Source organism: Mirounga leonina, unplaced genomic scaffold, assembly GCF_011800145.1.
Source record: "Mirounga leonina isolate KUSES-001 unplaced genomic scaffold, KU_Mleo_1.0 Mir_114, whole genome shotgun sequence".
Taxonomy (NCBI): Eukaryota; Metazoa; Chordata; class Mammalia; order Carnivora; family Phocidae; genus Mirounga; species Mirounga leonina.
The window spans coordinates 7459418-7472497 of NW_023270265.1; the positions used below are offsets into that span (position 1 = coordinate 7459418).

General features: G+C 41.7%; 2 protein-coding genes across 4 annotated transcripts in view; both read right to left on the minus strand.

The window, feature by feature from the left end:
• MAT1A (methionine adenosyltransferase 1A) overlaps positions 1–9863 on the minus strand; it is a 52330-nt gene extending 42467 nt beyond the window's left edge. Inside the window, exon 1 of one of the 2 annotated variants that reach the window (XM_035022948.1) lies at positions 9781–9863. The gene's annotated coding sequence lies outside the window, so the exon portion shown is untranslated. Of the gene's footprint in view, positions 1–8989; positions 9299–9780 lie in introns of those variants that run through there. The other variant, XM_035022941.1, reaches the window with a different exon arrangement.
• DYDC1 (DPY30 domain containing 1) lies at positions 1684–13007 on the minus strand. 2 transcript variants are annotated; one of them, XM_035022977.1, is made up of 6 exons: positions 12896–13007; positions 9781–9943; positions 8990–9091; positions 3467–3559; positions 2369–2425; positions 1684–1895 (listed from the first exon to the last, which is right to left on the minus strand). In XM_035022977.1, exons 2-6 carry the CDS (start codon positions 9925–9927, stop codon positions 1719–1721), a joined length of 576 nt encoding a protein of 191 aa, XP_034878868.1. In that variant the 5' UTR covers positions 9928–9943; positions 12896–13007; the 3' UTR covers positions 1684–1718. The 2 variants fall into 2 exon arrangements, with proteins under 2 accessions (XP_034878868.1, XP_034878857.1); XM_035022966.1 differs by lacking the exon at positions 12896–13007 and having other exon boundaries at positions 9781–10063.
• Between the last annotated feature and the right edge of the window lie 73 nt (positions 13008–13080).

Below are 13080 nucleotides of genomic sequence, written 5' to 3' on the forward strand. Positions count from 1 at the left end.
GCAGAAATCTGGGCATTCCCCTTGACTTCCTTCTGTCCCTCATCCTCCCAGCCAATATCGAATCCACCTGGTTCTCCCCATCTCTGCTGTCTATACCCTGGTCCTAGCCCTGGTCGGTCATCCTGCAGCTGGACCACCGTAAAACCTCCTAAGGGGTCTCCCCTTTCCACACCTGCCCACTCAAATCCTCTCTCCCTCCTCTAAAATCACCTCTCCAGTCCTTACATAGACCCTTTCAGTAACTCCTGTTGCCCTTGACATACAGAGCACAGTGTAATGTGGCCTATAGCCACCTCTGCAGCTTCAAGCCACACAACCTCCCAGCTCGTGCAACCCAGCCATAGAGCTCAACTACGCCAGCTCCTTGACAGCATCTTGCTCTCTTCCATCTGCTGCGCTTAGCTCAGGCTAACTCCTCAAGCATTGTTTCCTCAGGAAGACTCATCCAGGCCAGGCCCCTCCTCTCAGTGCACCTGTCCCCCAGCCCGAGCCCCCAGAGGGCAGGGACCCCATCTGTTCTGTTCACTGGTATTCGCTAGCTCCCTGCATGGTACCAAAACACCGACTTTTAATAAAAACGTCTCTACTCACTGATTAGCACCAAGCCCTTTCAGCACCCCCTTCTAGACAGCCCGCCAATGCCATCTCAATCTGGATTACTGCACTGGCCTCCTAACCGGTGTCCTCACATCTCTCTCTCCATCCTTCCCTCTGTGCTGGCCTTTCTAAAATGCTGATTGCTGATTGCATCAGCCTCCACTGCTTTAGGATAAAATCTACATACTCATCTGGGCACAAATTACCAAGCATTTTATGGCCTGTTCCTGCTCCCTCCCCTGCCTGGCCTCCCCTCCCTCACTGCCTCACACTCCCCACTCTGCCCTGGGTAGGGGATCTCATACTGGCTGTGCTCTCAGACCCTCCCCCTCCCACCCCCAGCAACCAGTCACCAGCTTCCTACAGGAAGCCTTCCCTGATAGGGCTCCTCCAGTGGGCTGGCTACCCCACTTTGTCAGTGCACATGGTTAGGTCACTAAATATACCCTCAGCCCAGACAGTCCTGGTGTATACCCGCAGATCTGGCTTAGTTATTAACAGCTCCCCTGTTCACTCTCAAAACCTACTTCTCTGGCTGATAAATCACTTGATCACTCTAGCAATGACTATTAATTGCTTGTCCGATTGTCTGCCCCCCCCCGCCCCCCGTCCCCCAGACAAGGTAAATAACTATGTGTTTTATGCACAACAGCATCAGGCACAGTGCCTGGTACATAGAAAACACTGTATGTTTATTAATCAAGCAAATGTACTTGTATACTGTAAAAGCATGCACTTTCATTAGGATACTTATCTGGTTCTAGTGTTTGCCACCAAGAATCAATAGCTGTCCCACCCCCACCCCGGAAATTTAACTTAAAGATTATGTATTTCACCAAAGGATTTTAAATATATATTTTGAAGAAATTTTGAGATTTTCAAAGCCTAAGCCCAAAATATATAAATCACCTTCTGCCCAAGGGCACACTGTGACCAGCTCCTCTCCCATCAGTGCTGACACATTTGCAAGGAGCCAGATATGTACCCACCCTGACCCTTGTGGCTGGCAGCACACGCTCACCAAAGGGCAGAAGGCCCATCAGGAATAGATGGTCAGCACCCAGGGAACTGATTTTCTTTCTCTGACGCTAAGGGCCCATTTGCCAACCAACCCTGGCCTCCTATGCACTAGGCGTTCCCAAAGTCCAAAAGAAAATCTGTTTTTTGCCAACCACTTTCTTGAAGATACTTACATCAGATAGTATCGGCTCATCAAGTTCTTCCACTCTGCTCAGGTTAGGTGCCCCATATCGATCACTAATTTCAGCTAGTGTTTTGCCTGAGTCTGATGTTACATCCTACAATTGTTAAAATTCATTTCTAATTTTAAACAAGTTCAAAAGTAAGACATTAATTTTCTTTTGATTTCGCTAAGAAATGTCTGAATTATAACATCAAAATTCAACGTTAACAGAATGCACCACTACCTGTTAATAGAGAATTCTAGAAATAAATGCTAAAACTTAATTAAAAAGTACAGTAAGAAATCTAAGATATATCATTGTAAGTAAACATATGGTCAATGAATATCTCATGACATTCTGGTTTTTAAAAATACAAACAGAAACCGAATGTCTCATTTTTATCCACTTTGAGATATTGCTTTAAAGCACATCGTACTTGTGAATTTTTGTTACGAGAACACACACTTGGACTATCAATTTTGATAATTTCCTTATAAAAAGTTTAGCTACTAATGCATCAATGTTAAGCTTTGCCTTCTAGGACACTCATTCATTTCACTTAACACAGAATAACTTTTCCTTCTCACCTCTGAATGTGAACTATCTTCACTCTTAGCTATATTTTCTATATTCATTCTCATCTCCTATAATATATAAAAATGAAGAAAAATATTTGAACACACTTTCCGTTTTGATTCCATGTTTTATTTTCAAGAAGTCTTATTTTTACATAATGCTGTGATCAATTTAACAGCAAATAGGTCATCACTCTTAAAGGGGTGATGTGATACATTTAGTACAAAACTGCAACTCGCAGTCTCATTTAACACTCGCTACTAATAGAAAGCTATGTTTTATTTATAATTAAACACAACGCCTTAAAAAATGAAATGATCTGAAACGTTAAACCTGAAGCCAAATTATTAGCCAATGTGACAAGTGACAAAACAGAAACCTTTCTTCTCTCATTTTACATCACTGAATCTTCGCTGAAGAGAAAGGGGGTCTATATCTCCATGGATTTATGGGCATATGCGCATGCGTGTATATCTTAGCACACCCTACCGCACTCTGACTAAGATAAGCTCGACACCCCTGTTTTTGTTAACTACATGTTTTTTTAAACTATGTATATGGCTTTGAATTTCTCTTTTCAAGAATCTCATTTTAAAAAAGTGCTTTACATAATGATGTTCTCGTCTAAGCCATGAATACCCATATTTTATAAAACCTACTTCTGTTTTTAATCTTAATTATGGAATAAAAGAGGAGTCACATATGAACAAGAGAGACCGACCGGCTGGGGGGCGCCTGGGTGGCTCGGCCGGTTAAGCCAAATACCCTCACTATTGCAAAGAACTTAACCTTGCACACCTGCTACCCCAGTTACAAACAGCTGTGCCTGGATTGGAAGGTTGCAGAGCAGTTTTACACATATGACCGTAGCTGATCCTTACAACAAACCAGTGAGAGACTGTTAGTAATATATTACACTGTTATCCCTCTTTTTCAAAAAGGCAAACTGAGGTTGAAAAAGTTGTAAGACTTGTCTCAGCCACGCAGCTAGTGGGTGGCACGTCTCTGAATCCCACGTTATAACAGCTGCAAGAAATACTTTGAGGGTTCTATGAGGTTTTAAATAAAACAGACTTTTTCTTTCTTTTTTTTATAAAACTTCAAATTACCGTCTCTAATTGTTCTTGAGCTGTCTGTAGTTCTTCTATTCTTTGTCTCTCTTTCTCTTGCATTTCCAACTCCAGCTGGAACTCCAGCTGTTGCTGAATATTCAGAAATAAATAAGTCATATTAGCATCAGATCAACTGCAAGGAATTAGCTCTAATCACTCTGAAATGTCCCCGGATAATCAAGTTTATACCTACCTAAATTTCAGAAGCTTACAAGAACAAATGATCACAGCCGCCTAATATTTTAGCTTTTACAAATATTTCCTGAAGTCTAACATAAAAAAGGAAGCTTCTTTAACCGCTAATTGGTAGCAAAGCACAATTTGTATAAAATCAAGTTATTTTCTCTGTTCTTCTTGAAGCAACAAATGAGATTGCAGTACTTTTTTTTTTTAGATAAAATCCTTTCAAGCATAGATGGGTGTTCAAAGAGCCAAACCTTAGTTGCAGAAGAGTGCATGAGAAAATCTTAAGTATATTATGCGAAACTATAGATAATCAAAAATATACTGGTCCCAACTCAACATACATGCCACACTAGAATAAGGGTCAGCAAACTAAATTCTGTGGGCCAAATCTGACCCAATCCGGTATTTGTACAGCCCATAAGCTAGGAGAGGTATTACTCTTTCAAATGGTTGAAAAATATTGAAAGAATAATAGTATTCCTGACACTATAAAAAATTCAAATTTCGGTGCCTATAAATGAAGTCTTATTGAAACACCATCATGTTCATTTGCTTATTTGTTGCCTGTGACTGTTTTTGCACAATAGTACAGCTGAGTGGTTGCAACAGGGACCATAGATGGTGCTCTCATCCCTTTGTTGCTCAGCGTGCTACAAATCACAGTGACATTGTTTTATCTCAGTAGTTCTTGGAGTGCCACGGTATCCCTACACCATGACAGTTTTTAAATTGGTGTGTACCCATCATGCCATAACAAGAGAAGAAGTGGACTTTGAATGGTGCCCCTTTAAGATACAGTGGAGAGTATTTTATTACCAAATTAAACGGCAAAGTATGGTGTTTATTAAGCAAGAATACTTTACTAAAAGAATGCAATAAACATCAATATTACCAGACTAAACACTTACCATCACAGTATTCTCAACTCACATGAAAACAAAGGTCAGACATATTAGAATATTTTAAACAGAATTATTTCATCATAGTAAAATTTCTTCACAAAAATTAAAAATAAAAATGAGGCTGCAACGAAAGCAAGTTTCCAAGTGGCTCATTTGTTAGCCAAGCAAAGAAGTTCATTTCCCAATGGTGATTTAATTAAAACATGTTTGATTTCAGTGTTCCCGAAAAAAATAAACTTAAATTAAGATTATTAGCCTTTTGGCGAAAACAGTTGCTCAAAGAGTTGATGACACTGGGAGCAACATCAACAGTCAATTAAAAACAAGGCAAATTATTTTGAGCAATTTTCCTTGGCTCTTGATGGGTAGACAAATGTTCCCAACACTGTTCAGTTGTTGTTGTTTACTGGTATTAATGCTGAGTTTGAAGTGACTGAAAGATCAGCCTCTATGAATAGTCTTCATGGGACAACTACAGGCAAGAGATATTTTCTTTATCTTCTTTCTTTCTTTTTTTTTTTTTAAGATTATTTATTTATTTATTTATTTGACAGAGAGAGAGACAGCAAGAGAGGGAACACAAGCAGGGGGAGTGGCAGAGGGAGAAGCAGGCTCCCCGCCGAGCAGGGAACCTGATGCGGGGCTTGATCCCAGGACCCTGGGATCATGACCTGAGCCGAAGGCAGATGCTTAACGACTGAGCCACCCAGGCGCCCCTTTCTTTCCTTTTTTTTTAACAGAGGGAGTGCCTGCATGCACTGTGGAGGGGAAGGAGGGAGAGAATCTTATGCTGGCTCCACGCTCAGCGTGGAGTCCAACCCGAGGCTTGATCCCACAACCCTGACATCATGACCTGAGATGAATGAAATCAAAAGTCGGACTGAGGCACTAAGGCGCCCCAAGAAATATTTCCAAAGAAGTTGAGAAACATTAATTCAGTACAACCAGCAGTTAAACCTGCTAAGATGTGTTACAACCAATGGTGATAAAAAATGTGTGTGGAACAGAAAGAGGCTTAGTTGGACAAATTTACAAAGCTTGTGAAAATGCAGTGTTGAAAGCCTGAGGGTATTCATTGTATTATTCAACAGCAGGTGCTCTGCAGAAAATGCTTGAATCTATCATGTGCTATTGAGCCAGCAGTCCCGACAGTGTCCTTCATTCATTCTTACGAATGCAACCATCATCAGTTCTGTGGATTTTCGTCAGAAATAGAAACTGCATAAATCTTGGCTTACCCCAGCACACAGCGGTTGCCTATGGCTTCACAGTGCTGACATGTTACTGTGCATTGTGGGGCTCAGGACCAAGACTGAAATTTTTCGGAATGAGGAGAATCATTCTCAATCACTATTATCAAACCTTAAATGGCTTTGGAAATAAGCTTTGCTGCAGACTTAATAATATTTTTAAGTCAATTCAAACTAAACTTACAAGGCAAATAGCACTTAAACGTAAAACTTAACACCTGGGGAAAGCCATTTCAACAACCAATGTTTGAATCACCATGTCAAGCTGCTTTATACACTTCCCATGTGGTCAAAACCTAAAACAAGAAACTAGATCCCCCCCATTCCCACACAAATCTGCAGCAGGTATATTTCCCAAGCTCAAACTATAGGCCCAGAGTATTTTGTGGCCTTGATTTCAGTGCAAATGAAATTTCCATATCCCCAAATCCAGTTAACTGGGTAATTGAGAAGCTTTTACCAACCTTCAACTGGAAGTAATTAATCTACAAGGTAATGACATGCCAAAAGGCAAAACAAGATAAAAATCTAATAGAATTCTACATATGCATTCCAAGAGATAAATATGGTCAAAATTATATGCACATGGACTGATATCAGCATTTGGCAGGACTAACCTCTCAGCTATTTTCAAAGAGGAAATACTAAAATCTCATTACAGATCAGCATTAACAGATAAATGTTTTCAATCAATTTTGATGATAGGGAACGTTTTGAACTCCAACTAAATGAAATGTTATCTCTAAAAAAATAATTTAATTCTCCTCAGAAGTAAGCCTATATTCTAAAAGGAAAATTGTAGTCAATTATTATTTTTAAAAAATTTTTATTTCATCGATGTAAACTTTTGTGGAAATTTGTTCTCTCTTGCTATATCTACATAATATACCATAATACATACATGTCCCAGTATGTCTTGCAAATGCATTTTAAAAAAATAATATATTTTTATAAATAAAGAGATAATAAACAGTGGTTACTATTTATTTACAGAAGGTTGTTAAAGGGAATTTCTTGGTAACCCTGTATTATCCACACTGGGATAAAAGTGATGGGGTAGATCGTTGAAGTGAAAGAACATAGCATTCGATCCACTTTTCAGAAACTGGTGGAGGAAGTGAAATGACTAATCTCTCAACAGCACTGCAAAATGCAGTTGTTAAATACCAACCACATTGGTCAACAGAACCAGTTTCTTAACATTTTCAGGAGAATTTCAAAGCTCAATTCCTTTCTTCACACAGGAGTAAAACCATTAGAAATATACTCCAACAAATCAAACAAACAAACCAAAAAGCTTTTACTTGCTCAGTGAGCTCTTAGGTAGAAAATGGCAGTCAAAGTACTTCTCTGTTCACAGGGCCCTGGGCTTACTAGAGACTGACTAAACTTTCAAGGAATTTCAAGTCAATGGTACTGTGAGAACAACAGGCAGGGGACCAGAGTCCTGACACCCCAGCTCACTTGACTCAATGGTGGGCTCAGAACACCTGTCTCTTTGCATCTCTGGCTCACTCTCTCTTAAGCTCTTCTCCAGTGGACCTTCTCTCCACAGGTCCCTTTCTCCTTCTCTCATCTATTTCTGGCCACTACACTGTTTCTTTAATGGGTCATAAAATCTTCTGCAGCCTGTTATTGCCATCTTCCACTCTGGAGCCAATGCTCAGGGTTCAGTGCCCAGGGGATCCCTTCATACTGATCAACACAATACAGCTAGAGAAGTGCTTGATTTCTACTATTGCCAAATTTTACCTAAGTAAGATAAAGTAGATGAGCCAAAGAAAGTCAAGTACCCCCACATTTGTGATGGAATTGTCTTAGGGAAGAACTGCTGAGTTCTCCTCATTCTGACAGGGGACAGATACCAGCTGTAGAAGCTATAAGAGGAAGGGCAGATTCTCACTCAAAGTTGGGGCAATTCTGCAGCAGACGCTCACCCATTTGGATGATTGTTTGACACCCAGCTCAATACTCTGCAACCTCCCCATAAGAATAAACCAAACAATTGAAAAATGAAGATTCAGGAGCAGTAAAGTTTTCAACAGCCATATCCATCTCGGGTGCCTAAAAAGTTCTACCCCAGTGTCAGGGATGAGAGGTTAGGCAGAGAAGCTATTTGCCATGTCTATATTTTCCTTTTTATCCACACACCCAAATAACAGGCTTCTTTCCCTTTTACAAGTGTATAGATTTGAGTCGAGACTATGTGGTAGAATGAAAGGGATAACAAATTTCAGAAGCTCTCCATAAAATAAATTAGTCCAAAAGCCACTCTGGAACTTTCCCTATCTAGTTTACAATCCATGACTCATCCCTGAAACCATTCTCTTACCCATATCTTCAGCTCCCCAATCTTGCTACCCCAAACCTACTTCAATCAAAAGTTCTGCCCCTTCCACATCGTCACTCAAATCTCTAGGCCTAAGTGGAGAAAATCACAGAATCGTAAAACCAGACCAAATGGCAACATTATAAATGTCTGGTCTCTAACTCTGACAGGGTACTCAATGCTACCAAGTAAAGCTAAGTTTCCCGGTCAACTCTACCATTCTTCAAAGTTACCATTTCAAACCCTCCCCACTCTCCTCATACCTGCCACTTTATCACCTCATTCTTGGAAGATGATCACAGTCCCTACTTCATAAAGAAGAAAGAGTCATACAGAAACTGTTTTAAACCTTGTGCCACAAAACCTATACATCCACATGTACCTAGACCATCCTCTCCCTATCTCTTAACATCAATCATCCTCTGGCCTCTGCTCCCCCCCCCCAAAAAAATACCAACCTCCTTCCCTGAAAATCTCCTTGAAAGCATTACCTGCACTCACCATCCCCCCTGTTCTACCCCACCCCATGCACACTGCTCCCTCCAAGGTCACCAGTGGTCTTGAATGAGCACTTTGCTGTCTTGCTCTCACTCAACCAGCAGTAGGCATGGTTGACCCCTTGGGTCTCTCCCCATGGCCTCCATGAGAGCACACTCCCTGGGTATTCCTTCCACCCCACTGCTGCTGTTTCTCCAGCAAAGAAGACACAGATACATAAATACAGAAACAAGAAGATGTAAGAGAGCCATTCCTAACTCATTAGAGATAGGGAGTTTTTCAACATTTGGGTTGCACCACACTGAGGCGGACACCGCTAACTCCAGTCACCCCTGAACTCCCGTGCTTGTCTCACCTGCTGGAACAGGAGCTCCTCTGCTTTGAGCCTCTCCATCATTTCCTGCTCTATCACAGCTAGTTCTCTCTCACGCTCCAAGTCGACCATTTCCTTCTGTCTCTAGCAGTGTTTAAAAACAATGTCACGTGACTAATTTGAGATAGAACAATTTTATAATAAAAACAGTCTTGAAAACATGTTAATCACCAACAAGAGGGAAAGGGGAAGCAAATTTTACTCTACCCCATTTAGAAAATGTGTAATAATTTGGGGAAATGTGTGTTTTATTTGAACAAAGAGCATAAAATTAAAATTATACCCTGGGTATGATCACAATTGTGTAAAAAAAAAAGTCTACAAATGTATAGAAAATCTATAGAAAAAAGATTAGAAGAAAATACCTAAAAATCTAAAAAGAGGTCTTCTGTGAAGTATTTTTTTCTTCTTTCTGTTTTTTCATATTGTCCAAGTTTTTCATAATAAATGTACTACTTTTATAATAGAAATAACATTGAACTTCTTAAAAAAGCAGACAAGTGGAAACAATTATTTTACGCTTCTAATTTTCTTTTTTTTTTTTTTTTAAGATTTTATTTATTTATTTAACAGAGAGAAACAAAGCGAGAGAGGGAACACAAGCAGGGGGAGTGGGAGAGGGAGAAGCAGGCTTCCCGCGGAGCAGAGAGCCTGATGCGGGCCTCGATCCCAGGACCCTGGGATCATGACCTGAGCTGAAGGCAGATGCTTAACGACTGAGCCACCCAGGTGCCCCTATGCTTCTAATTTTCTAAAACAAGATCCCTACTTACCAGTTGCTCCATGGTCACATTTTCCTTATATTTGTAAATCCACAATGCTAAATATTCTATTGGATCCACTGGGCGAATTCTTGCCACTTCTGCAAGACCTTGAGTTAGACATGTCCCAAGGCACTTCTGAAGATATATCGACTCCATTTCTCACCTCTGACTTCTAAAAGGTAAATGTTTTCGCATTAATGCAGGGAATGTTCAATAAAGCACAATAAAAGTAGAGTCCAATGAGGCCAACAAAGCATTGCACCCTGTCATGGGCACCTCCCATCAGGGATGACACAAGCAAGCTGGCTCCATGAAGCTTCTAACAGTTTCCAAAAAGACTCCACAGATGTCACAACAGCTACCACTAAGATGTACTTTCAAAATCCTGATGGCTCTCAAGGCCAAGAGTCAGAAAAGAACAACAAACAAAACCCCAAACCAGCAAAGGGAAGGAAATAACAAAGATTAGAGCAGAAATAAATGATACAGGAACTAAACAAACAAAAAACAATGAAAAAGAAAAGTCAGAAAAAGGGATACCGTCATTATTGTGAGATGGCTACATGCCAAGCAGTGCATGTCTCACTCGATCCTCACAACGTGGGTAATAAATCACTGTCATTACCCCTGCTGTGTAGATGAGGAAGCCCAGGCACAAAGAGCTTATAAGTCAACATGGTGAACATGGGATGCATATCCAACTCGTGATTCCAGAGTCATTATCTTAATGATTCAGATGTTCCTCCCAAGCCATGAGGGTCAGTTTTAGAAAACATCACAATACTCTACCTCAAAAAAACACAAAAGTCCATGAATCTCCAAGGACAAAGGATAAAAAAAAAAAAAATTCAACCATCAAAGAATAGCATATGAAGCTCCTCACACTTTGGCCCCAATTTCTTCTCAGGTACCTCCAGACATCTCTTCTGCCTCCAGCATATCCCGGGCTCTAACTACACTGAACATTCTGCCATTCTGCCAGTCATACCTTGCACACTTCCATCTCCAAGACTTTTGCACATAATTATTCCTCACTATCTCCCAGCTTAGATTTATCTCATCTGCAAAATGTAGGTCATCTCTCATTCCCTGAGCCTTCCCAAGCAATGCAAAGGAAATCCTCCTTCTCTAAGCAACTCACACAGCACCTGTCATCCAGTCTGAGAATCATCTGTGTACACACACATCTGTCCTCCCAAGACAAGTTCCTCCAGCTCCTCAAGGAGTGTGTTTTAATCACAGGGTGGGCACACTGGCTTCCCATGGAGGCAAGTGAGTGAGTTTCTCCACTCTCCCAGTAATGTTCCAGTATATTCAGTTATGAAGATGGACAGGAATAATCTTAGGCCAGATTTGAAGGAAGGAAAGAAGGAAGGAAGGAAGGCAGGAAGAAAGGAAGGGGAAATGTAGCAACCACTGTACTTCAGGTGCTTTGAAAAAACTGATCACCCTCAAATTACCCTTATGGTATCCAGTCATTTCTAAGAATCTAATGAAATGTATTCATTATTCAACAAATATATACTGAGTACCTGCTATAGGTCAGGCATGAGCTGAATATGAAGGAATAGAATGCCAGCAGGTCTAGTCCTGTCCCTGTACAAATAAATGCACTGAACATTCTGCATAAAATTTCAGAAACAACAACCTCCTGAGGTTCATAAACCCCAATAGTGCTCTCTCTCACTTGATGGTGGTGAGCGTATCAATTGGTATAGCCCCCACAGAGAGGAATTTGGCAGTATCTAGAAAATTACATAGATATTTACCCTTTGAACCATCGATCTCACTTCTCACATGTTAACTTGCAAAAATACAGAGTGATGATATATGCACATAGTTATTTTGCACCGTTACTTGAAATAGTCAAACTGGAACCCCATCCAAAAGTTCATCCTTAAGGGACTGATGAGATACAGCCACACAATGGATTACTGTGCATGTATATTATATAAAAGACATGAAGAAGATCTCTAAAACAGGGAGTGATCTCTAGGACATAGGGTGAAGAGAAAAAAAAAGCAAGATGCAGAAATTGTAGATAGTATGCCACCTTTTGTATTAACAGCAGTGGGGAAAGGAATGTGTATGTGTGTACATAAATGTAGTCATAAAAACTTAAACTCTACAAACTGGCACGAATGAACTGAATTTCCTTTCAAGCTGGCATTGGTGTCTAACCATACAGAGAGAAGGATTAGAGTATTACAAACGAGTTTGAGACACAGTATCTACACTGTGCTTCTTCAACGGGATATACTCTCAAGACAAAAATAACTGCAGTGACATCTCAATGTCATCTGAAACGTAAAACAGGTTTCCTGCTGCTGTTCCAGAAAGATAATACATGGGAAAGGGACCATGTCCCCAAGGGAGAAACCTCTGGCCTGAGAGTAGCATCCGATCCCATCGAGGGTCTGTCTCAGATCTATGCATAGATTAGACGAACCCAGGTAAGCTCGTTACTTGACTTCTCATGTTTCCTGTCCATGAAATGGAGGTAATACCCGTCTCACAGGTTGTTGTAAGGAATGTTAATTTTCACATACACCAACAGGCATCTCGGCTCAATATAAGAAAGCCCTTTCCCAGAGAAACAGCTACCTCAAGCCCGGAGAGGTTGTCACAAGTAACAGAAAGAGGTCCTTTACCCATGCCTAGGAGAAAGCGCGCCAGCCTAGTGGGACAAGAGGGGATTCGGGATTCGGGATTGCCAGACGTAGCACATAAAAATACGGGATGCCCAGTTCAACATAAATTTCAGAGAAAGAAGGAATGACGTGTTGGTACAGTGTAGTATAATACAAAATCATTCGTTGTTTATCTGAAATTCACAGTGAACTGGGTGTCCCGTGTTTTATCTGGCAACCCTCGATTGGGGGCGCTTGGGTTCATCTTCCTATCCTGGGTCTACCGAAGGGACTCCCGCCTTCCCCGTCGCCTCCATCCGGAGCGGCGAGGCCAGCGGAGGAGAAGGGGTGGGGGGGGGAGGAGGAGGAAGAGGAGGAGGCGCTCCCCAGGCGCTGCACTAAAACCTCTCTCCGTCCGGAGAAGCCTGAGCCCCACACCGCTCACAAGGTCCAACGGCCCAAACCGCCGCCCCGGCGGGAGGCCCGCCAAGTACCTGCCTGGGCGGAGGACGCCAGCGCTCTGCACGCGCACACCCAACGCATGCGCCTACCCTCGCCCCGCGAGTCGCGTCCCGTCGCTAGGCAACGAGCGCGCGCGCCTCAGAACTCGAGACGGCGCACTGCGCAAGGGCAGGGCGCGCGGAGGGGTGAGCGCGGGGTGGGGCGCCGGGAGGGGGTG